This window comes from Zonotrichia albicollis, chromosome 1 (assembly GCF_047830755.1).
Source record: "Zonotrichia albicollis isolate bZonAlb1 chromosome 1, bZonAlb1.hap1, whole genome shotgun sequence".
NCBI classification, from domain to species: Eukaryota; Metazoa; Chordata; class Aves; order Passeriformes; family Passerellidae; genus Zonotrichia; species Zonotrichia albicollis.
This window is the reverse complement of record NC_133819.1, coordinates 120933824-120960507: the sequence shown is the minus strand read 5'-3', so window position 1 is coordinate 120960507 and position 26684 is coordinate 120933824. Positions and strand designations below refer to the sequence as shown.

General features: G+C 35.8%; 1 protein-coding gene across 10 annotated transcripts in view; it reads right to left on the bottom strand.

Moving 5' to 3' along the window:
• The window catches only part of C1H8orf34 (chromosome 1 C8orf34 homolog), a 156672-nt gene that overhangs the window by 86079 nt on the left and 43909 nt on the right, over positions 1 to 26684 (bottom strand). For all 10 annotated transcript variants that reach the window (XM_074552072.1, XM_074552051.1, XM_074552058.1 and 7 more), the window contains 3 exons: positions 22601 to 22629; positions 16377 to 16546; positions 12393 to 12559 (listed from right to left, as the gene is read on the bottom strand). In XM_074552072.1, coding sequence (XP_074408173.1) covers positions 12393 to 12559; positions 16377 to 16546; positions 22601 to 22629 — 366 coding nt within the window. The remainder of the gene's footprint in view (positions 1 to 12392; positions 12560 to 16376; positions 16547 to 22600; positions 22630 to 26684) is intronic.

Genomic DNA, 26684 nt, shown 5'->3' with positions numbered 1-26684 from the left:
CTTTGGTCTATCAACTTCTAAAATGTGGCACAAAAATATCTTTACTTCTGAGAGTTTAACTGGACAATACCCTTCAACCCTCTTACCTGGTGTTCTTCCTAAGCAAAATCAACATTTTGGTTTTGAATCAGCCTGCAGCTTCTTTTTTACCCCCATGGTTCGCAAGATAACTATGAGATTTGACAGAATTTCAGCAATACTAGAGGGCTCATACAATTGTCATCAGTAAAAGAATGTCCATCTTAGATGACTGAACTGGTAATCAGCTACTGGCTAGTTAGAAGTGCAGCTTGTACCTCTAATACTTGTTACCATATTTGAAAGTGCATTTTTATATTAAGTAATATAGATGTGAGAGGAATAAGGAAATACAGTAATCATTCAGGCATGGGTGCATGACAGATATAATTCCTATAGAGTTTATCTAAACCATCTAATATTTTAAACCACTCTGCATGTCTTCTCATCACACATAAAGCATCTTATTTCATTACCTATCTTACTTTCTCTCTGAAGTCTAGATCTAATCCCTTTGCCTCAGCCTGAATGTTTTGTTTGGTAAAATATTTATTTGCACTGTAGTTTATTCAGACATAGATCAACACTGAGTTTCTAATGATCTCAATTTGTGTATATTACAAGCAGAGTACAGCAAAATTACATGTCATGGCCCTCTCTACACTGGCAATTCACTGAATTATTCAGGCTCAGAGGGACCTCAGGATGTCTCGGGCTCACTGTCCTGCTCAAAGCAGCATCATCCAAGAAGCTTAGGGTTTTACACAACTGAATCTCAAAAACATCCAAGGCTAGTGACTCCACAACCTCCCTAAAAAACTTGTTTCAGCAGTTAATAATCCATAGACTGATTTTTTCCCCTTTATATTTAATGAGAATTTTGCCTGTATCAATTTCTGCCCAGCATCACTCACCCTCCTGCTGTGCACCTCAGTAAAGGGTGTGACTCCTCTCAGGAACCTTCACTTCAGCTCTGGGAGGCTGAGTTCCCTCAGCTTCAACCCATAGATAGGACTGCTTTATAAATACTGGACAGTCTTAAAAGGGATGTTGCCTGCTTCTAGCTGCTAGACTGTCTGCAGCATAACTTACTCAATCTCTTTGCTATCACAACCTATATCCTGTATACCACTCTGTGCATTTAATTTTTTTTCTTTTCTTTTTGTTTCTTAGAGGATTGTAAGAAAACACAAGTTGTAAGTGAATGTGAAAGGCACGGAAAAGGCCGCACTTCTACTTCTTTACTATCTTCTTATCTCAAAAATCTTATATCCCATCACATCAAAGTACATAGATCTGCTGCAGCAGTTAAAGCTTCAGAAAACCTGAGCTTCCTATTTGACCCACATTTCTGTTTATTATTTTGCCATTTTTAAAAAGAAAAAGGAAGATAAGGCTCTCTTTTTCTATTAGTCCTCCTAACTGCACTATCACTTCTTCTCTAAATCATTTCCTCTTATTTCATTATTTTACTTTTAGTAGACAATATCACACATACATGAGATATCAGATCACACATACATGAGATATCAGATGTACTAGTTCATGTTGTTTCTGCTGGGAATACTAGTTATTTTGAAATATCCCACTTGTGGACAAGAATGTTTTACTAAAGCTGTAATGTTATTCACCCACCCGTTACAGTACTTGTCAACTCCAATTTCATTTTGTTAGGTTTCACACTAAAAAATGGCAGTTTTACAGTCAATCTGTTTCACCTTACAATCCAATTATTTCTTTTCAATAAAATCATACACCTAATTCTCAGTCTTTTTCTCATACTTACAAATCCACAGGGCAAGTATGTGAATCTAAACCCAAATATTTAACTACACATTAACAACTACATGATCAATCTTCTGGAGTAACTAACATTGGGAGTGTCCAATGTAACATAAACATTTCAGTCTGACTTCCAAAGTAACAAATTCAGTCAGCACTCCCTACTTATTTTCTGTGATTCAGAAACTTGTCAGAGTTTATCAATATTTTTTGAATAGTACTTCTATTAATTCTGCATCAATAAACCATAGTGACTATTGTGAATTACACCAGTTGCTAAACTGGATGTCAAGACTCAGCACATACTAACCTTACAAGCCAAAATTAAAAGGCTTTTAGTAACTGGCTGTAGAGATACTGTTTAAGTTTAGGTTTTTCTCCCTGATAATCCACTAATATTTATTGGGCTACTGATTTTTGCTACAGGTTTTGATGGTAGCTGTATTATTTTATCATATGATTTGCTGCCTATGCATCTTGGAAGAGGTAACATCAGCTGCTGTGTCACATGGCACATGGCAAACAACTACCCTGCAGATGCAAGTTAATTTTAACATCACAAAGCATTGCCTTGTAACAACAGAAAGCCCCACCAAAAAGAAAATGGAGCAGCGCACATCACCTTTTTACATCACCTTACCTTTAAGTGGAAGTATTTGGGGTAGATGAGGTAGGAAATCCCAAATCCAAATGCACAGTCTGTTGGAATGAGCAAGAAACAATGGCTTTCCTGCCCAGAGAAAAGCCAAAACTATTTGGTGTATTCATTTAATGAAAGAAGACAAGGAATCAGTCCTCAGGGAACAAATTTTAATTTAGTTTTGTGTGAATTTCCCATACTATTGGCAGAACAGGAATAATTAATACAAGAATGAATTCATGAGTCATGTAGGAGCAAAGAGGTATGCTAAGAGCATCACCTAAACAGTAATTATAGAGAACACTAAACCTAACTTCAAACAAGAGAAATACTTACTGTTTCAAGGCAAACTACCTAAAACTACTTTGTATCAAGACCCTAAAATGTATCGAGTACACAGCAATCAAATGCTACATTCCACATCAAAAGACTTTTTTTGAGAGAAGGAGACAGAGATGGCAGCAATGCATTAGACACCTCATTTCTCCTAACTATGATGGCATGCAAACCTACCCACCTAAAAACCCAGCCACAGCCTCATTCTACCACTAGCACACTTGGGATCAGCTCCATTACAAACTTCACCTGAAAGTGAAACAAATTTAACTGACCCTTCTGAGACACAGAAAGATGTAACCAAAGTTAAACCAAAGTACGAAGAAGTGACTCTTTCTACTGCCACTGAGCGTTCTGAGCTGCTTGGGCCTTGCACTGTTTTGAGTACAGCTATGTATTTGAACCACACATCTAGCTTTCATAATTTAACTTTCACTTTTAAGTAAAAGATTCAAGCAGACTGAGCCTTTTCAGAGTTTATCAACTAAATGCTAACTCTTTGAGACTAGGCACAGTTCTGCGATTCTCAATTTCTGTAACAACTGGAGGATATAATTTCTCAAAATACTCTTCTGTTCCCTTCCAGAATCTATTCATATATGGTAGCTGAAGTATCATATAAGTGATATCTATCTACATTGAGATGCAACATTATCTATCTACACTGAGATGTAACATTAATGGACCTTCTCCTCTCTTTCTCCTTTTCTTTAACGGCAGAGAAAAGAGCATCATGAGCTGTCAATTTAATATATAATTTTTTAGTTTCCTCCAAAATTCTCCTTAAATAGTCACTGTGCTCCACATAAGAAGCATATAAGCTCATGTCTTGACAAGTGCCAACACAATTCCACTAAATCATGTCAAATTAGGCTTCTAATATTAGGAAGGAGCAAAAATTATATATTTTGATTATTAATGCTTTCTGGTAATCATTTTGCATGGCATACATTATCAGTTCTGGAAATAGACTAAACAGTTTCAAATGTAACTCTTAATAGAAGCCACTAATGTAAATTAACATTTGCAGAAAAGCACCAATTAAAATACACTTTAATATACTAGTTAGGAATAAACCACAAATAACCTATTTCTCAAACAAATTTGGAGTGGCAAACTCAACTACCAAAACCAAATAAAACAGAAAAACAAAAGCAAACACGGTATAAAATACTGGGAAACAGTACATAACAAGTTTTGAATTGTAACGCTTACATAAGTAGACAAGATAGCCATAGTATTTCAACAGCACTGTCTTGGTTTTGGGTGCATCAGACTCAATAAACAGCCTTCTTCAGAAATGCCACACACTTTCCCCTAACTGTACTAGATACAACTATATGCATATAATAAACCAATTTTCTGCAAATGGCATTAAATTACAGTTTCAACAACTGGAAGGGCTTCACCAAGTAATTAATGCATCAGAAAAACCTAATATGAATTTTTGAAAAAGTTGCTGTGGTGTTCTGCAGCACATGGCAATGGAATCAGTTTTTCTACATGGATTTCCAACACCTTCCCCTCAATAAATTCTAGTTTAGGAAGACAAACAGACAAGCACATTTTAAAGTATTTCCTACATAGTTTTGGCTTGATCCATTTTGTTTCAATTTTTTCTTTGTATTGTTATATATGCCAAATTCTGTCCATTATTATAAACAACACTATGATTCAGCATGCAAAACCTAAGCAATACTCTTGCAAAAATATATTTTATTTGGGTTTTTTCAGAACTTTTATGTGTGATTTTATATATATAAGTAGATCTCTATGGCCAACTATCAAAACCCTGCTAAATTTATACTTCACTGAATGTTCTTGCTGGCAGTAATTATCTTATTGTCAGTAAATTATCTGTATATAAAATAAAGAACAATTTATTCACAGAAGTTGATATTTTAGCAATTCAGAAAAACATGACACTAATTAAAAAGAAAAATACCTCTAAGGTCTGCTGTGTTTGGATATAATTTCTTGCCTTCACACCCTTGCCTCACAATATGAATTAAATTCATAAAGGTCTTTTTGAATCTCTCTCCCTATCTATTATTTGGATGAACAATCTTTCCTCAGTAGCTGAAAAGAGCCCCAAAGCAAAGGAATTCTATAAAGCAATTCAAACACTAGCTCTATGGGGTTGTGATACCCAAAATCCAGTAATCATAGTAACTCTCACTCTGCTATCACCTCCCTGAATTGTCTGGACAGCTCTAGTTTAATCCTGTCCTCCTAGCACAAAACCAGCGATTTCAAATGTATTTAACAGAATGGTAAAGAACCCTCACCAGAGCTCACAGGGTTCCCCTGCTCTCTTCTGAATCTCCAAGTCAAGAAATCCTGTAATTTCTTACTACATTAGAAGTTTGACTGTTGTAACTGACTTTTTTCCTACTTTCTTTCCCTGCATGCTTCAAAAAGAGAATGGGATTCCTCAGGAGCTGGCAGCAAGTTTAGCACACAGACTAGTCAATCAAGTGGGCCAGATCTCCCAAACAGCTTGTGAACTCCAACATCCTCATTTTGAGCTGCAGTGCAAGCTAAAGAATATATGCAGAGTATATGGGGATGCGAGTGCCAATTACTAATATTGGAGACTCAGCGTCCTCACTAAAACAGTTCCAGGCACTAAAGTAATTACATCCATTGCTGGATTTCCTTCAATATATTGCCCCAGAGTGATTTCCCCAGTATGCCGAAACAAAGTACAAAGTAGTTTGGACATCAATTTATCCAACATCCTAGGGATATCCCATTTCTAGGGATGATACAAGATCAGGGCAAGTACATAAAGATACTTCATTGACATGCAAATGTGAGAGGTTAGCAAATGTGACACCCATGTAGAAGAGCAGCCAGAAGGATCTGGTGAACTGCAGATCTGCTAGCCTGACCTCAGTGCCTGAGAAGGTCATGGAGCAGCTCATCTCAAGAGCCACCACACGGCACATGAAGGAAAACCTCACGTCCATGGGGATCAGGCTTACCAAGTAGGGGTTAATTAAAGGCAGTGTCTCCTTGACCAACATGATGTCTTTCTACAACAAGGTGACATACTTACTGAATAACAGAAATGCTGTGCATGGTGTCCCCCTGGATTCAGTAATTGACACCATTTCCCCAGTATTCTCCTGAAGAAACTGGCTGCTCACAGTTTGGATAAGTGCACTTGTTCATTGAATAAAAAACTGTCTGGAAAGGCAGGGAATAGTTACATCCAGCTCATGTCTGGTCATCAGTGGTGTTCCCCAGGGCTCAGTACTGAGGCCAGCCCTGTTTAATAATCTGGATGAAGGGATCAAGGGCACCCTGAGTCTGTTTGCAGATGACACCAAATTGGGCAGAAGTGTTGATCTGCCAAAGGAAGGCTCTGCAGAAGGATCTGGACAGGCTGGATTGATAGGCCAAGGCAAAGGGGTGGGTGCTGCCCTTGGGTCTCAACAACCCCACTCAGTGCTACAAGCTGGAGCAGTGTGGTTGGAAAGTTCCCCAGAGAAAAAGGGCCTGGGAGTGCTGGTTGATAGATGACTGAACATGAAACATCCATTGCCAAGAAGGCCCATGGCATCCCGGCTTAGATCAAGAACAGCAAGACCAGGGCAGTGATTGTCCCTCTGTACTCAGTACCGATGAGGCCAGCCTCAGATCCTGTGTTCAGTTTAGGACCACTCGTTAAAAGAAAGATAGTGAAGTGCTGGAACATATCCAGAAAATGGCAGCTGGTGAAGGGTCCAGGACACAAGTATAATGAGAAGCAGCTGAGGGAGATGGGTTTGTTTAGCCTGGAAAAAAAAGGAGGCTTAGGGGTGACCTGATCTCTTCCACTCCCTGAAAGGACATTGTAGCCAGATGGGGGTCAGGTTCTTCTCCCATGTAGCAAGTGACAGCACAAGTATCCAAGTCATGCCAGGTGATGCCCAGGAAAGTGGCTTGAGATGTGGTGCACAGGACATGTTTAGTAGTGGACATACACTTTCTCCACTCTTGTTTAAGTACATGTTTAAAATAAATGGTTTTCTTTTACAAACTATAAATGAATGACATTTTAGGGTTCTGCATATCATTATATTCAGTACACATCTATTCCTTGATAATTAATCATTCTTTTGAAGCTTTTTTATTACCTCATGTAACTTGTTTCAACTCAAGAAAAGCTAGTATCTCTAGCTACAATTGGTTTTCTCTCTCTACTTTCCCTGTAGCAATATAAAGCACAATCAACCTCACTTTCAATCCATTTTATGCTTATCTAAACAGCAGTTGTAACAAGTGTTGCAATATGTGACTAGTTCATTTAATAATTTATTCCAACACACTCTTAACCAAACAAACTTAGCTTACTGAAATCTACTGTCAGTCTAAAAATTCTATTTAAACATCAAATACCTCTAGTATTAAGCACAGTAAAATGCAAGAGCAGGATTCTATTAGGACTTTAAACACCAAATCCCTCTAAACACCAAATCCCTCTCCTTCGAAAACAAGCTATTTCTTATTCTCAGATGAACTAAAATATTCTCACAGATGTTTCTGTCTCTTAGCAAAAGGCCACAAGATGAAGTGAAATCAATGAACTCCATGAATGACATTAAACAGACCTGCACATTTCTCTTGCTCTGTGACTTTATACATTTGCAGAAAAACTAGAAAAACTGAATATGCTATTTGCTGAACTTTTACCTCAAAAAAGATATTTAAACCCACACTTGATGGAGCTTGAGTGCTCTTCTAGAGGACATCTGTTACATACACACCAGCGCACTGTATCTGCCACTGAAAACTTTGCAGTGTACAGCACAGCCAGTCTCAGCATGCAGAGGAGGCCTCCTGTCTCCCAGGGGTGTCATTCTCTGCTCCTGCCCTACACAGCACATGCCCACTGGTAGATTTACCAATTTCCCAATAGCTTTCAAAAACACAAGACTCAGTGAAAGGGAACATTAGGTGCAATTCATACATCTTTCTCTCAAGCAATCATTCTACTTAAATGACAACAAAACGGGCTACAGGCCAGAAAACTATTCGGAAGATGTAGTACAACTCACATCATCTTTCCCAGGGCTTTGTGGTCTCTCTTCTGATAATTCTGTATTCTAGTCACATAATGGAGAAGTTTTGTTCATCTGGGAAAGTCAACAAAAAACAACAACCTGCTGCTAGTATTAGTATAATTTATCATGCCTAGAGTCAGTTTCCTGCATGTTGTCAAAGACCTTTAGAAACCAAGGAAAACATCTGTTAAATCAGAGGAAATGCACTGAAAACACTGCAGATTGCACACCCTTTCATTAATGACTCAGAGGCTCATTAAAAAAGCAGTATAGATATTTAAGGGGTAAACTACCAGACACTGAGCTACAGTCTCATCCTTCAGGCAAATGCAATCTCCACTATATTCTATTTATCTTCTCTTGTTATAAAATGTAAATATATCACCAGACAACCTTTCAAGGGTGTTAAAATAATTAAATAATTAGCATTTGAAAGCTCCTGAAGAGAAAAAAGAAATTCTAAAGATTAGAAGAAGAGTTATTAAAGGAAAAAGAACACATCAGATATCTCCCAAAGCAATAATTGGAAAGTTTATTACTAATTGAAGTGCATTTCTATCTTTAAAAATTCTGGTTTATTACTGTAGAGAAGGAATTACACATAATAAACAGAGGCAAACAACCACTGAACTTTCACTTCAAATTTATACATTATGGAGAAAAACCCATCATTTTTGTGAAAACAGCTCCAAAGAAAAGAAGAGTTTTACAAGTCCCGATGCTCCAAACAATTAAGTTCAGCTCAGATATAAGATTATTTGCATTGAAATCAGAGATGCTCTTCAGAATCAAACAGATTGGCATATGTATCAATTGCAGGAATTTGGCTTCAACTTCAACCACAGTTGTATGAGTGAACTTCTGGGTCCCCTTTGCAGAGGTGCTATAGAGTTAACTACTGCACAGCATCTGTTAACACATGGTAACGCTTTTAGTAGTGTGAGCACACAGAGAGATTGGGCAAATCCAAGAAATTGCTGCTTGAGTATTATGACTAAATATCATGGAATCACAGAATCATTTACGCTGGAAAAGACCATTAAGATCATCAAGTTCAACCACTGCCCTAGCAGTGCCAAGTCCACCACTAAACCATGTGTCACATCTACACATCTTTTAAATCCCTCCAGGGTTAATGACTCAGCCATTTCCTTGGGCAGCCTGTTAAAATACTTGACAAACACTTTAATGAAAAAACTTTTCCTAATATTTAACCTAAATCTCCCCTGGCATGACCTGTGGCCTTGTCCTATCACTTCTTACATGGGAGAAGACAGGAAACTCCATCTGACCTTGTTTCAGAAAGTTGGAGAATGTGAAAGGGTTTCCTCTGAGCCTCCTTTTCTCCAGGCCAAACGACCCTCATTGCCTAAGCTGCTCCTCACAGGACTTGTTCTCTATGCCATGATTGTGTAAAACAACACAGAATGTCTTTCTCATCTTCCTTAACTTGTAAAAACTTCAAGAATGTGTATTTAAGTATGCATTATAGTATACAAGTGTGCTACAGAAATCCATATATTTTTATAATGTGTATGTTTATCCACAGCAATACACTTGAGCAATTATATTTTTAGACTTAGTCAATTGATTTTTTAAAACCAAACGAGTCGTGCTTTGGTGACTGTATAATCAATATTCACAGCAACTTCAGGGAAAATAACACTTCAGCCCTCTCTCAGCACATCAGTGAGATACTGAGAGAGTAACATAATTTCTAAGTCTCACTGGACTTCACCAAAATATGAGACACAGCTTAAGCCCAAAAGTCTTAGAACTCCAAAAAGGGCTGCAGAATTTCTCAAATGATTACGCCAGCTCCCGGTCAGATTTACAAAACACAATACTTGGCATTATGATGTGTAAAAAATTAGTCCCTTGATATAATTTTGTCCCAGACATCCCAGACCCTTCAAGATTTACAAACACATGTGAATTGACAGTTATAGTTCTCAGCTTTTTGAAGTCAAGAAGATCCTTCCCATTATGATGTTGTCTGTCACTAATGTATTTCAGTCACCTGCTTAACTGAACACACTTAGAAAGTCACCAGCATGGGAACAGCTCTCCTATGCATCTTATCTTACATATAAAAAGTGATAGCTGAAATCAGAATATAGCCCCGTAACATTCTTTTTCTTCTTTGCACATAAATTTCTTTTGAAATGGATAACAATGTAATTGCTTCTTTTATTTGGAATATAAAAATTCTAGCGAAAAGCTTCATCGACTCACCTAGGCGATGGAGGTTTTTTTAAAGAAAATATGCAAAAAGTCAGCTTTATGCTTTTAATACCTAAATAAATCAACCAAAATCTGAAAAAGATCCTCTTGAACACACCTAAAGATGGATGTTTGTGTTCTGCATTTTAAATGTAGTGTACACTTTAAATTATCTGCTATAAATTGTAGAACAGTTTTCCCAGAATCCTGACTTAGGAGCATAAAGTTTTGTAATTTTTTAAGAAAGAGTTGAATAAACAAAGAATACTGAACTCTGAAGAGAACAAATCAAAGAGCTATATGCAACAGTGCTCTGCAATTCAGTGATGGCAGAAAGCCATGACTTGAAATTAGTTATACTGCATATAGGTTGTGTAAAAAGCAACAAAGCATTTAATAGACTAATGTGGTACATAATAATAAAAAAAAAAACAACAACAAAAAAACAAAAAGCCACAGTAACAGTTACTGACTTGGAAAATACAGCAATGAAAAATACCTATATTTGCTGACAGGAACTGAATTTATGTTACCTTCAAAGGAAAACTAAAACATCCTTCCCATGTAACACAGTCATAGTCTCAAATTTTGAGCATTTCTGAGAGATGTAGTGTAATGTAACCACTATACCAAATATAACATATACTGTCAGCAAATTGCCAAATGAGAATTAAAATAAAAGCCAGTTTTTCAGAAGCACAGCACTTTAAATACCATTAAAAGCTCAGTGTATATTGAGTACTCAGTGGGTGTTACTATTACATAGCAATATTATAATCACTACAAGCATGGCTACTCCTCAAATATGTCAGGAGTTTGCCTCAGAATCTTACATTTATATAACACCCTACTCAAACTGGAGGTCCTGCTCATGAACTTTCTTAGTTCTTTTGCATGGCACAAAACTAGAATGTATTCTTACATTCAAGTACTTATTAAAAAAAAAACCCAAAACACTAGCTTGTACACAGATCATTTTCTACCCAAGTGTCAAGACACTAGAAAATTCCTTTATACTGCCTTCTCAATTCCAGCTACCTTCAGGGATTTAACTATCTGGAAGAAAACACCTGTACATCTATTGGATACATTTTGCTCACTATCTGCACAGAAATTAACAAAAAAATCTATTCTGTATGTGGTAAATAATGAGTGATCCAGGCCATTCTCTTCTTTCTTGTAAAAGAGATGCATATATCAAACTTAAAACTACTGAAAAATTAAAGGAAATAATGTATTAATTTGCAATTAATTAAACAGAATATATATATATATATATATATATATATATATGTTTTTTTGTTTTTTTTTTTTTTTTTTTTTTTTTTACCATAAGCATGGTCAAGCACCAGAACAGGCTGCCCAGAGATGTTGTAGAAACTCCATCTTTGGAGAAAGTCAAAGCTCACTCATAAGAACCTTCTATAGCTGATTTTTTTTGAGCAAAAGGTTGTGCTTGATACCTCCAGCAGTCCCCTCCAACTTCACCTATACTGTGTTTCTTTGAAGACTATAGTAAGGATGCAAAAGAAATATAGAAAGTAGAAGGAGTAGCATGTGTTTTCCTGATTTTTAGATTAAGTCCTGAAAAAGAAAAATCATGCCAGAATTCATGAACTCAAGAAACTTCAGTTATTCTGAGATTGTGAATTTCCCATGATTTGAACCCACATAAAGTTCCACTGAACAGAAACTGTTAACAAATAATGAAATCCATGACTGCCTTTTAAGCATCATACACTGAAAATCTGAAAAATAGCAGAAAAGAAATTATTAAGTACAATTAAAACCATTATTAATTAAATACAATTAGTAATTCTGGGAAAGGGAGGCAGCAACGAGCATGAAGTCTTCTAGAGTGCAATTTAAGATACAATACAGTCTAGTGGAAAATTACAACCAAATCCTCTGAAGAGGTTACATATTCACATTACATAAACTTTATGTAGCTAGTAAGTAAAAAAAAATCTACTGGCTAAAACTGTGATGCAGCTAAGAAAAAGTAGAACCAGATGAAAGACAGTGAAGCTGATTCTGTTCCTTGTAGAGAAATACATTCTGCAAGCAAAATGTGGAAGGGATTTATGTAGGAAACCAAAGTAATTACTTTAAGCACCTGAAGCATTTGATTTCATGCAATTTGGATGCAGCTAGGAGTTTATTCACAGACATTTATGGTCCTCCTTATATTTCTCCTGAAAGTTTCATGTTAAACCCCAATGAACCTTCACACAGCTGCTAAATACTTTAGCTTCAAGCATAGGGAGCAGTTTCTGACTAATCTCTGTTTGACTTTTTATAATAAAAAAATTCAGAAAATACACATAATTTTTTGCAGTTACCCAGTAGTTCCATTGCATCATCTTCATTGTCAATGTCTTCTTCGGTTACAGATGGAGCTGTGCTTTGAGCAGAATCAAAGGAGTCCTGAGAAAGCATGGCAGCCAGCAGCTTCTTATGTTGCTGCTGTTGATGTTTTAATCCTTTGGTCTTTGGCTCCATTTTTAAGCTGTGAGGGAGGAAAGCACAACTTTCTCTTACTGGTGCCCTCTTCAAAATACATCACTCATTCCCTGATCATTGGATGTTCTAAGACATTTAGTATTTTCAGTTTCTACTTAAAGTTTTGATTGAATTTGGGAAATTTCCCATTGATTTTTATGTGCACTAATCAAGTCTAAATAAGCTACACATATAGAATGACAGGATGTCAATTAGTAATCAGTACTGCTAAACTATTGATAAGCTATTGATATTGATAAGCATAACAAGAAGTTGACAATAAAGAACTGCTCTCTAGGGTGGTTTTGATACCATTACCCCACAGGATTATACCATTTTTCCTGATTTGTTGAGTTGTGCCTCTGACCTAAATAACAGACAACTGGAATTGCACAGATGTTAGAAAGGTCTAAGGCAGGACTTGCTACAGTTTGTCATTCCTTACTGTATCAACACAAAGCAGACAGAAGTTTGGTGCCCCACATGAGGGGCACCTCATGAGCATACCACCAGCACCTCAGACTGTCCTTACAGTCTGTTGCAGGAAGGCAGAATTGTTGCAAATGTATGATTTTTAATATAGTCAACAATTGCTCATTTCTTCAGCAAAAATAAGACAAAGTGCACCTTGGAGATGAAGAACAGGCTTTGAGTTTAGGACATCAGGTTATGCTGTCCTAGTTCATTCCACGCTCGAAGAGACAAGAGTATCTAAGAAAAATCACTCAAATTTCCCAATGTGTACATACATTATCCCTGGAGGAAGATTCCTCCAAGAAATTTTTCATGGAGAAAACTACTAATAGTGACTTGGAAATGAGTTTAATCCTATTTTCATGGAGTTCAAATTTCTGAAACATGAGCTCAGTACCAGCAGGACTGCCCTCAGCACTTTTCTATGGTCTCTTATCACTTATTAATACCTTGCCTTTCTTCCTTCCAGCAGCAACAGAGAGCAGTGCAAAACCAGTGACAAACACAATCTTTCCTCTGTAGCAATCCAGAACATTGAGGACAAAAAGGCGACCCTTCATCCAGTTGACAAGACATCTCTAACAGAGCTACTTCAGACTGGCTACATTGTCCTTCCCAGTCAGAGCAGGAGTGACACATGTCCTTTTAGTTGCTCTTTTTTTTTTTCTTTTTGAGTTACCAGGCCTGGCTTTCAAATACATGACACGTCTGCTTCTGCTGCTCATCATCACAGGAATGCATGTTTTTCAGGAGGAAATGGTGATTGTGTCACACCCACTTCACTAATGCCACTTACTCTACCAGTGATTTGTCAGTGCCTAATCCTTCGGATATTTATACTGTGTTTCATATATGTACAATTCCCTTATGTTTAGTGACAAGTAAAACAAAACATACGACCTGGAAATAATAAAATGATTACAGTTTTGACTTTCCCATTCTTGTATTTTAGCTGAGTATTATAATTAGTTCTAAGAGTTTGCCGGTTTATCCCATAAATCTTGATAAATAGTGATAAACAATCTATCACCCTTTATTAAAAGTGTTACTAAAAAAAATTTAACAAGATAAAATTGGAAACACTGAATGTGGATATTTCAAATTGCCCTCTCTTTCATTTTCCAAAATGAAACTTGTTTTTACAAAAGGTAACTTAACTACTTAAGGCTACATTAACTATGAAATAGATTACTGCAATACAGATGACATAGACAAACTTTCTTTACAACTGATAAAATCATTCTTTTGAGAGCAAAACACTCATCCCACTATTTTTAGATGCACTAGTTATTTACTACATTAAAACTAAGTTATTATTACTTGGTACTTGTCTTGTGCATTTGGTGTGTGGTCATTTCCAAAATTCTGCTAATAGCACTTTAATTCACAGTAACATTAAATCAGACCTTGAAGAAACTGCCAGTTATTGGTGAAATATTATTAAATATTCAGATTAACCCTGATCAACATGGGTTTTTAAAATTTCCATATATAGCTGACATCAATTTTAGAATCACCACAATCTTGAAGTTCTGCAACTTTATGATTCATTTGCAAGACTGCAAACATTTTTATAAATACCATACAAAAGCTGATGAAATGCTAATGAAGCAAAGAATTATCCCAGACATAAAATCAGTCATCCAAATGTAAATCCATATGCCGCATGTAATTTAGTAGTTACTCATTTCCACTGAAAATCAGTACTCCCACTTAGCAATACATATTTTTCAGTAGGCCTTCAGCACTTACTACACCTACAAACATAGACATCAGTATCCCATGAGTCTTTTCTGGCATCAAGTTCCCTATATTCTCCTTATTCACACACCAGGAGACCTGATTTTGTCATGATACTTGACATGATTCCTCAAATACTATACTCAAAGTCATTAATCACATTTTTAATTATAGAATTAGCTGTGAGGTTTCTCTCAGCTTGTACCATCTTCTACAAAGAGAAAAACATGCTGCTTTGAATCATGTCTGTTGCTCAGAACTAGACCTCTTTGCTCTCTTCTGGAAATTAGACAGAGATGCTTATTCCTTCTCCTTTCTATTGACAGAAAGGATACAATATCCTCAATTTGCTCTGAAACATGGAACAGATCTTTATTCAATGCCTTTACTGAACTGCTGAATAAGGAAAAAGAAATCCAGGCCTGCACAATCAAGCTGCAGTGCCAGTTGCTGACTCCATTATTTTCCCAGGAACTACACTGAAGAGACCCAGAGTCTGAGTTGTGCTGGTTCCTGTCCAAGGCCTGGCTGAGGGATCATTACTACACGCTGCCACTTCTTTGAAATAGTAGTACTGACAGCTACCCCCACGATAATCTAATTAAATGCAGTACTCATGGATAACAAATATTCCCAAGATGTGAGGAAAGTTAATGAATGCAGTCTGTAAGAGCACAGCCAGTGACACATTAGTTTCAGTGTGACACAGAGGTGAATTCCAATGTAGAAGGTACATGGAAGAATGTGAAGTGAAGGAATACCTCAGACTTTTTCAAAGGGAAAGCACAGTTTCTGCCTCCTAAAGTAAGGAAGAAAAAAAAAGGTGTCTGCTCCAATCAAAGTACTAGTTATAACCCAAGGGATATGCTCCAAGGCTAAGGGAGAAATGTAGGTGCTTAAGTCAATTAACAGAGGCAGTGCAGAAGATTTATCCTTTTTAAAGCAAGTCTGTGAGTACTTAACCTTCTGTGATAAACATATCTTTAAATCATGGAAAATTGACTCCTTGAATTATAAAATTCTCTCCCACGTAGCTGAAGCACAAACTCTTTCAGTCAAGCACAATACATCTTCAGAAATTATTTACTGCAGAGAACAAAATTTCTCTTTGAGAAAGACTTGTTATTAACAGCAAAAAAGCTAAGATGTGAAATGAAAATGAATTTAGGAAGTCCTGTTAAAAATAACATAGATACTGCTTCCCTTGCCTATCTCTCCTTTAAATGAGAAAACCAGATTTATCACTGAAGTGTCAGGAAGATTAATAAATAGCTACTACCAGCCTGGGAAAGATGGAAGGGTATGAAGTATCTGAATGAAGCTATACATCACAATATTATTACACAATGGACCCCAACCATGTCAAAATACACTTAGCTTTTCTCATGGGAATTAATCCATAGGATTGCAAATGGGTATTAAGTTAATAATTTAGAAAAGCATGAGAAGAAAAAAGTCACATATTAATGACTTCTACTTATTCTGCATGTGCCCACACTATGGCATGAGAATTCAAAACCTCTGCACTCTGCCCTCAGAAATGGGATTTTTGTAACAAAGACACCTCTGTTTCACAAAATAGAAGTTTCTAGGCCAGATCAAAAACCCACCTTCCTCCAGGACTGCTGCTATCCTCGCTGTCCCACTGCTCATTTTTATTCCTTGGTATTGGTGGCTGCAGCATCTCAGCAGCCAGAGGGTCTGCATCATTCTCTTCACGGCCAATCCATTCTCCAATAACACGAGGTCTGAGAAGGGGGGTATTAAAACCTGCTGTGTCCTGAACAGAAATAAAATAAAAAAAAAATACCAATGGACTGTTTGGTCTCAACCACAGATGTAAACAGAGAAAAAAAATTTTAGAAGTACAAAACCAATACATTGCATTACCATTTTAGAGGGCTACAAAATACCCAGAAACAATGATGAACTGAGGAAAAGTTCTTCATTAACAAAATTCCAAGAAATAATTGTGTACCCTGATGCCTCAAATCACTCCTTTATTTTTTTTTAACTGCAACTGTAGAAAAATCACTTTTTTTAATAAATGCACAGTTCTTAAAACCTTCAGTGTATCTATTCTGCTAAGCAACACAAGGCCACTTGTACTAAAAAAACCCAACCAAAAGACTGTTGCAGATTAATAGCATCACTCTTCTTTGCATTATGAATTAATGCAAAACTAGTAACTACATCTGCATTTTGCATTTTAAAAATAACCCTGCTGGGCTTTACATAATGTATCTTTCTATTCTGAAAATGGTATTAACATTCGAATAAAAAGCATTTCTGAAACTATTTTTAATCACTTACTGGAGGACAATAAACTGGACAGGATTACAAGAAGCAAGCAAAATATAACTGACATATTCAAAACAATAGCAATAACTTGCACCATCTTAGATTAAAGTAACAAGTTGTCCTTAAATTGTATGAAATAGCATTCTGATGTAGTGAGTATTTCTGTTTTCAATTATACTAGAATGGTTGTATATAAAGGGTCATTTAGAACAGCATAGTCAAACTAAAAAACACATCTGTATACTGATGTGAAAAAAAAAGGATATGAAATTATGGGATAGGAATAATTATTTTTCTTCAATGAAATTGTTCATAGGCTACTAAAGGTATTTCAAACACAGTGTGCCTAATTAGGAGAGATATATTTCTATCATTTAATGAGTGAAAATTATAGGAAAGCAAATCCCTGGTTGTTAGCTAACTTAGTGCCCCAATAAATATTCCTGCCATAAAAGAATGCTTTCCAAACAAAAAGCATCTGGAAAAAGTACAGCACACTGACTAGGTAGCCTAGAAACCGTATTTTATCTCTTTCCTAAAAACAAACCACTTTTGAAAATCTCCTCCTAATTGAAACAGATACAGTAAAAGCAGTTTGAAGTAGAGGCATCTATTGAAATGAAAGTAACAAACAAAAACAACCAAAAAGAAAAGTTGCAAAGTGCTTTCAATATGACTATATTTACCCTCTGACGACACGCTACAATTTTGCTGAGCACAAGAACCTCTATTTTGAGAGTCAAATGTAACCCAGGTCCTGGATCTGACTCATTCACCCTTGTTCTTTTGTTTTGCTTTCTGCAATGTGCCTGTGATTGTTTTTCCACATTCCACTCCCCATACCTCTGTCCATATTTCTCGATCACTTGACTGTCTAATTCAATTTTACACAATTTTTTTTTCTGCAAGGACCACTGATAATTGAATCCATGGCTTCAGATGTTTTAGGATACTTAACCACTGGAGTTGAGGTTTTTTATGTACTTACAAATACCTGTTTTGTGCCTCTATTTGGAGCTGTGGCATAGTCAAGTAATGTGCACTAGATGACAGTCACCTCTGGGCACTTGACAAGTGTAAATTATCACAAGTGTAACAATTCTTGTGAGCTTAGAAAAAAGATTTGTTCGCTGCTCATAATGCCTTTATTACACAAGGTGCTTACATTAGTTAATTAACCATCTGGCCCCTTCTGAGATTTATTACTGTTATTCTAGTTATTTTATCCTGTCCCTTTCTCCCTAGGATAGTTTCTAATAATTAATAAAAATTGTTCTGGAACGAGTTAGTAAGAATAACTTGCACTGTCAATCTTGCTAAAAGCTTTCAGTCCCTTAAATGAAAATGCAAAGCACCAAAAAAATTGCCCATAAGTTTTTCCTGACACTATACACTGCAAAATCAACATACACATAAGTAGAACATGCACTCTGTGACTGTCTTCACTATGCTAATTGCTTTTGTAGGCATTTTAGGGATAAAGTAGCACTTTCATACTCTACTTAACAGAAATGTAATTTACATTACACAGTCGTGCTTTGCCCCACTTTATCACCTTACTTTCCTTTTTGAATTGTGTTAGTTCAGTACACTATGGTTTCACTGACCTAATTTATTGTCCTCCTTTCAACTACATAAGCAGCCTCAGTGAAAGCACCAAATGGCGAAGCAGAGACAGCTCTATTCAGAACACCAGGATGTTCATTTGGCAGTCTGTTTCAAAGGCTGAAAAACACTGAGATGAAGTATTCTGTTCTCAAGGAAGATATTATAGTTTCAGTTGTTTTTTTCCCTATAAATTTAGAATCTTAATTGATTTCCAATTTACGTTCATCCATAAATAGCAGAAGATATTGGCGGTGACATTAACGTGCACAGAAATATTTTCAGTACAGGTAGGTATTTAAATCTGCACTAAAACAAAGAGGACTATTTCATGGTGCAGTCCAGGTGTCATCCACTTATCCACATCAGTGGCTACCAAACTGACACACTCAAGCTCCCTTTATGTGGAGAAAAAGAGAAGAAGGGAAAGACTGACAGACAGCTGATTCTACTCTTCACACTGGGCTGAGATGTGGTTGCTGGATGCAACGTCTACCTGAGAGGACAGCATTTGTATATCCATTTATTTACACATCACTTAAAAAGTTTAGTATTCCTATTTTCTAATATGGATTTGAAGGGAATCTCCAAAGTGAGAAATACTTTGGGATGAGAAGAAATTTGTTTATTTTTATGACTTAAGAATAGTCATTTGCTGTATTTTATTAATTGTAACCTGTTTTCATTTTAGAATACTACATATGAGAAGAAAGTACACCCTAGCCAGCATAGAAAAAAAATTAATATTAACATTGAGGGTCAAAATTTACTATTCATTTTCAGATCTTCACTTAGGTCTAACTCTGGATCTCTATTCCTTCATTATCTCCCACTATAGATCACTGGGAATTTCAGACAAATGTCACAATCTTATGACAGGTTTCACTCTTCAGTGTTTTCCTCTAGAGTATTTTTTTTCAGCCTAGAACTGTGTGAATATTTAAAAAAAAGGCAAACATCCTAGCTCTTCTTTGTTTACATTAAACCCTTGACATTATGCATAGAAGTGTGCAGGTTCCTAAAATCCTTCAATAGTTTCTGTTCAGTGGCAATGAGGGTGAGTCAGTTCAGAAATATGTATTATATTAAATCTTCATTTAAAAATATGTGACTGACAAGGCATCCCCTCTTATTTCCTTTCCTTACACAGTGTACTTGCAGTGCCAGTTTCTGACTTGACATAGCTTCCATGGCCTAGAGACAGAGGCTGAATCATCAAGAGAGACAGAACACCTCTGCAAGCCGGAAGTAAATGAAAAAGAAGGTAATCGCTACAATAAACCTATTTTAATTGCAGTAATTTTAGGATTTTTTTGGCTTTTTTTGCAAGGTTATCAGTAAACTCAGAAATTTTAGATGATTATGTCAAACTGAAAAATTCCATATTGACTGAAAGACTCACCTTGTGTGCCTGTATTTTCTCTATTACTGCCTCGGACAAAAGCTCTAAGTACTGACAAAAATACTAGGAGATATTTGGCAAGAATCCATTTAAATGAAACACTCTTTCACAAAAGTGATTCAGAGCAAACTGGTTTTCCAAATCCAAATGCTAGAGTAACTAAGCAACTAACTAATTAACTGGATTACTTAGAGGGGGAGTTACATCAGCCAAAAATGCTGATTAAGTACTCCCCTGACAAAGGCAGCTAGAGGTTACTGAACTCAGAAAGAAATAATTTTTTTTAAAAAAAAGACAATCAGAAACAAAAATAAAGAAACATACATATGCATTTTCTGTTTTCTCTAGATTCATCACCTAAACCACAGATAAAACAGCATAATTATGGGCTCTGTCATAGTCTTAGCTCCCCAAAATACTCCTGTCCATGAAGACTGTAAAGCAAGGAAGAGCACAGAGAAGAGGTTTATACGTCTCTCATAACAGCTCTGCAATGCTGATGTTTTACTAGAATGCAATGCCAAGTTTGGCCATGCTGTTCTAGACAAAGACATGCACCTGATGAGTTAAATTGTTCATCCAAACCATAGATGAATGTGATTTCAAAAATTCTTCAGTGCTGCTACAGTTTAGATAAGGAAGCTCTAGTATCAGCAGGTATTAAAAATTTAAAACTTGACTGCATTTATACCTGAAAAATAAACAGCACATGTGAACACATTCATGTGAAATAGAACCAATTCTCTTTAATGTTAAAACAAGTATTATCAGGTTGTCTTTAGCAGCTTTTGGCCCAAGACAAATAATACATGAAGAAACAAGTCACAGGAACATTTCAGGAATTAGCTTTTGTAAGGGATCATTCCTAGGAGGCAGAATTCCACAGAATGGTCCTGGCCATGCTTCTGTTCTTAAAACAGACTAGATTTTACATTAATTAAAAATCCTTAAAGGGTCAAACAAGAAATAGAAATGAAGTCCACTGAACATCATGGAGGTAAAAAAATCCCTCTTCTCTAAATCTACGTTGAAAGCATGCTGAGCTGTACTGCACAACTGGTGCATGTTACAGAGTTTAATGGTTTGGGGATTTTGTAGAAATAGCTTTTGATTTCAAGAACATTCAATGTATTAATTGAATATATATAACCTAATTTCAAGTTTTTTTTTTTAAATGCCTACCACCCTCCAGTTTTAAATTATAAAAAAATAAAGTATACAGTAACAAAAAAAACCTGACTCTTCACTCAAACTGCATCCTGTGGAAATTTCCTAATTATGTTCTCCAATCCAGTTTTCATACTAAATAACTAAATTTAAAAAACATTAATGTTTCTGAACAATAAGATATCATAGTTTCATAAAAACCAAACCAACCAGAAATCATTTGCTAAAATATTGCATGTGATATCAGGCTCTAGCCTAAATTGTCTTCTTCCTCCCTCACAGAGTATCTTTTAGGGTTTTTCCAACAACAAAACCATAACAAATTGAGTTCTTAAGCATTCTTAGAGGTGAGGGTTCTAATGGAAGGACTTTCTAATTGTTTTTACCATCACCATTACCTTCTAAGCCCAGTTACGGAAACAGTGGGAAGACTTCAGCCATAGTTTGGAAATGGCAGCCACAGACACACTTGACTGCATGGTAACATTCATCAGTCTTACCTAACTGGCCTTCCTTGAAGAACTCAGTGAAGGTATTTTATATGACTTGTGTCAGACAGATTTGTGTCCTCATTTTACCAACAGAAACGAAAGTTATTTAAAAAACCAAAGTGTTCTATATTAGGCATAATTCCTGCGTCTTATGTATCTTTTGAACTCATTTTCCTGACAGCAATGGTTTCTGACACCAAGAACACAATGCAAGTTTCTTGGCACAAGAAGCACACTGCTGCTCACTGCTGGGAATAGGGAAAAAATTGGTTCTGTTTCTGTAAGTACTTAAATAAACCTAGCTTGATTATTCTTTCCATGTAGAATTTATGAATTCATTACATCTTTAATTAAAATTCATGTTAACTGTGTAAGGTATCAAAAACGGCCAGAACTGAAGACACCATTTTTGCATTCAGCAAGGAGGTAAAGACTGATCTTTATGCCTTGTGCATTCCTGAGTAAATATGGGTAAAAATAATTTCTAAGTATTCTCACAAATCATATTTGGAAATACAGAATTTTATTTAATTAATAAAAGGTATTCAAGGCTAAATGTTTCCAAAAGTAGGCAAAGTAATCCAACAGACTATATTAAGCAAAGATGGTGTCAAGTTCAAAAGCATTTCCATGGTCTCACCAACAGTCTCTTAAACTCAGTCTTTTTTTTTTTTCCACACATGAAAGCTCATCCTTGGTCAAGATCTTAATGTATCCACATATACTGTACTTACCCATACAGTTTTCCATACCCAAATTTCTTCTGAACCTAAAAAACAGAGGTGTGTATGCCAGGACAGTGGCATGTGCCTTATCATAATCATCTGTCTCTTTGTATTGCTCATTAGACATTTTTTATCAGTCTTACCTTATCAAGTTCATCAGAAATAGCAATGCCTGAAAACAAAACAGATTGAAAAACAAATTCAGAAAAATGCTTTCTACATGTCTTTTACTACAGTAAGTAAAAGTAAGGTTAGATCTGAAAACTATACATACTGTTCTCTGCATGCTGCTGTACCATGTATCATATTTTGTTCCATTAGTGAAATTGCCTGGAAACAATACATTCTTCATTTTCCTCAGCTGCAATATTATCAAAATGACTTTTCAAAAAACTATGGAAATGAAAATGGCAGATGTGCCAGGAAAGTGACAACAAATTTAAGCATACATTTATCTGCTTTCTAAAATTAAATCAGCAATATCAGATTAACCAATGGACACCTTTTTATGCAAATCTCATCATGGCCAGCATGCATAACACATTATACTGCAATTACAGGGCAATATGGACATTTCTCTTATCTCTTTCTTCACAATACAAAGTGGAAATGATCCTATAAAACCAGGTGGAACTTCAGAGAATAAAGTAAAATGTCTCAATAGACTGCAAAGTATTTCCTAAATCCTCTGAAGAAGAACTTGTGAACAAGAAATAAATCCTCTGAACAAGAATTTGCTCATATTTTCTGCAGATGCCTGCCCAAGGTTTCCCTATGCTTGCTTCCATCATGCTTCAATTACTTCTATTCTGCAGCACAGTAAATATGCAGAGTTGGTCTCAGAACTTTTAACTTTTTACAAACATCAGTATATCACAAGGAGTGCTCAAGTCATCATATATATAATTCTACCATGCTGAAAACTCTGACAGATTGGAAGCAAGCATCTCTTAGAGCTTTATGAGATTTGGTAAGAAACATTTCCAGATTAGAACTTCAAATCCAAAGAAAAGTTTCTCCTGGTGGTGAAAATAAGTGAAATACATAAAAACACTTGAAAATTGTTTTCAAATCATACCATGTTATCAAGACACCTTCTTTGACAAAATGCAAGAGATTATATTGCAAGATATGCATTATCAGCTGAGTAGAGAGCTGATTTTACTCTTTATAAAATCACACTAAAGAGTGAAGGAGTATAAGCTCATATGTAAGTCTGTACATATATAAGTCTACACTATTTGATATATCATAACTACATGAATTCTTTGGGGGTTTTTACTGTGCTTTTCATCATTAACTCTATTTGGCTACCTCTCAGTTTTGATGAATTCCTTACAGCAATTTCTCCTTTTAAAGGAACAAAGCTCTAAGAGAACTGCAATTGTAATTTAAATGCCTCATCAACACCTAAGACATATGACAGGAGTTAAATATATATTTACAGTAATTCAATAATACTAAAGTGGATCAAATTGAAAAAGACCTATTTTGACTAATCCTTCTATCCCTCACTGCAATTAGACAGTTTTTAATAACTTCAGATTATTTAGCCCAGGCACAATACTAATGCCCATAGAGTATAATAGCCAGGTTGCATCAACCAGACTTAAAGGTGCTATGAATTTCTTCAATCCCAAATGGAGAAGATAATTTCCCTCTTGGAGGTAGTAAAAACCTAATTCAAGCTTCTTTTCACCTCATCTCTGAAAATCCGGCTATCATCAACCAGCTCTCCATCACATGGATGCATTTTGCATAACCAAGGTCAATCCATTCTACAACCACATAAACTCTCTAACAGTCAAATTAATTTTTCTTAGCAATTTCCCATAATGTTAATATAGTTCATTTGGTTTTGATGCCGACTTATTTCCTCATATTGAAGATTGGGACCCTTTTCTTCTGCTTTCACATATCCCTGTGAATGGGTATTTGTAACTTGGGAGTGGACAGGACAATTTTATCCTGTGTTGACTCACCCCTTAAAATACTTTTATTTTCAAGTACGGTAAAAGAAAATATAAAAGGTAATCCTATAATTTCCAAAAATCTGTTCCAAAAAATGCCAAATGTTTTTTGCTACCCATTTGCCTATGTTGCCTGTCAAAGATCAGTACTAAAAGAACAAAGTAGCAAAAAAAAACAGTATGGAAAAAACCAGTATGCACTACTATATGTCTCACTCAAAAAGCTCTACTAACCTCTCTGATTATATTACATAAAAGACATAAAATTTTAAAATATCCATAATCTAAATGAGTGTGCTTTTTGTAAAACGGTTTGTGTAAATCCTATTGCTCCCTAGAACTTACTCTGAATTTAGAGAAGACACTGAACTGAGTAATTGAATTGCCCAGAATGCCTCAAATTTATTCTTTACTAAATTGGAAACAGTAGCAAGACACTAAAATGAACTGCATCTTTCAGACAAGCATGTAAAGAAGCTTCTGAGAACACGTTGCCAAAATAAAATTTTACAAACTTAGAAATCTTTGATCTTTGCAACCACAGAATTAAACCGGTAAACTCTTTTTAGCTCTCTCTCTTGATAATGTGGCATCAAAGGAAAAGAAAAAGGATTCTGTGGAAGAAACTTTTTAAGGAGCTTGTTGCAGCAATCTTAGCACAGTGATTCTTCTGGAGGTGGTATTTACCATGTCAGTCACACAGACCTTTTTGTTGTCTTGAGCCTCACTAATATTAACAGTACTCTTTTAGTCACTGATAACACCACTCCATTAGCAGAGATTAGGATAAAGAACCCCAAAAAGCGTTGGATATAAAAACACTTATTTCATTCCAAGACACTGCTGCACCACAGTGAGTGTGTACTGAACTCCTAACAGTTTTCTTTCCAATTGCCAAACTCACAGAATGTCTTGGCTGACTGAGAGGAGGGAGATTTGCACCCTATGAGCAGTAGACAGAAAATCCCAAAAGCGATATCATTTTTCGGGTGCAGTGTCAGGTGGAATAAAATGTACCCCAGTTTTCACAAAATAATCCCTCAAAAAATTGAAACTCTTGTATATTTACCATAACATTTAAAAAAAACAAAACCAAAACTGATCAAAGAAACCTTAATTCCAAATCCTGAGAACAAAACTAGAGACAGTCACCATTACTGTACAGGAGTATTTAGAATTCCTGTTAATTTCTTAACCCTTAGCAGACTCATGACTAAAGCAGTCAAATAGGTTCCCGTCAGTTGCTTAATTTTCAAATAATACACTGACAATTTAAAATAGCTGAATTTCAATAAAGAAATTTTAACAATGATTGCTATCTCTGGTTCATGTAATTGCTAATATCAACATCAGCATTTTTCAAAAAGAAAAACCTTTTGTCACTTCTTTGTATAGGTGACAAAAAGTAATTGATTATGCTCTCTGCACATTCTATAATTGTTTTTATTTACCTTTTATATATTCTAAATAGGAAAACAGCATTATAAAATCACAGAACACTAGAGGCAAAGGGAATGCCCATTCCATGAAAACAGTAAATGGAAACAACACTGCAATTTTAAGTAAAACATTCATAGGTATAGCCAAAATGCCCATACACTAAGAACTTTCAATCTGACAATTTAGCCACCTCTTCAAACTGTAACCTTTTCCATCAAAACTTAATCCTAATCACAAAAAAACTCTTAACACCAGAAAAACTGACACATCTAGTTTATTCAACCTTAAATCCTATGGCTTTGTTAGAATAAAAGTTACTATGAACAACATCTTCTTACTTCCCCCAGCTTAGAGTATTTAAAGCCTGACTCTGCATGATGGTGAATGTAGAGAATGGAAGTTTTAAAGCTGCATCATCTGCAAGACACCAAGCAGCAGATAAGAAGTGGACTGTTAAAAACTGCTCTCCTGCCTTTGTTGGGAGAGGTCTTCTGATGTCAAAAGCAAATCCTCCAGAAATAAAGGAGAGTGCTTTACCTTTACTCTTATAGCAGCTGTTTCTCACAGGCAACATTTGCCATAGTTTTATATCATAAGGTGACTGACAACTATACAACAGACCAACCACTCTTACTAACCATTGCAAATAAAGGGGTGAGAAGTTTGCTTCCCAGCATCAGCTAAGGCTCATGGGCAAGGTTTAACACGGTAATTATTTAGGTAACTAGCTGCCTATTTAATGTCTTTAAAAAGATCCTCCCTTTTACAAGTAATTACTGGTGCTGAAATTTGATCAGGCATCACAAGTATCCAGCCA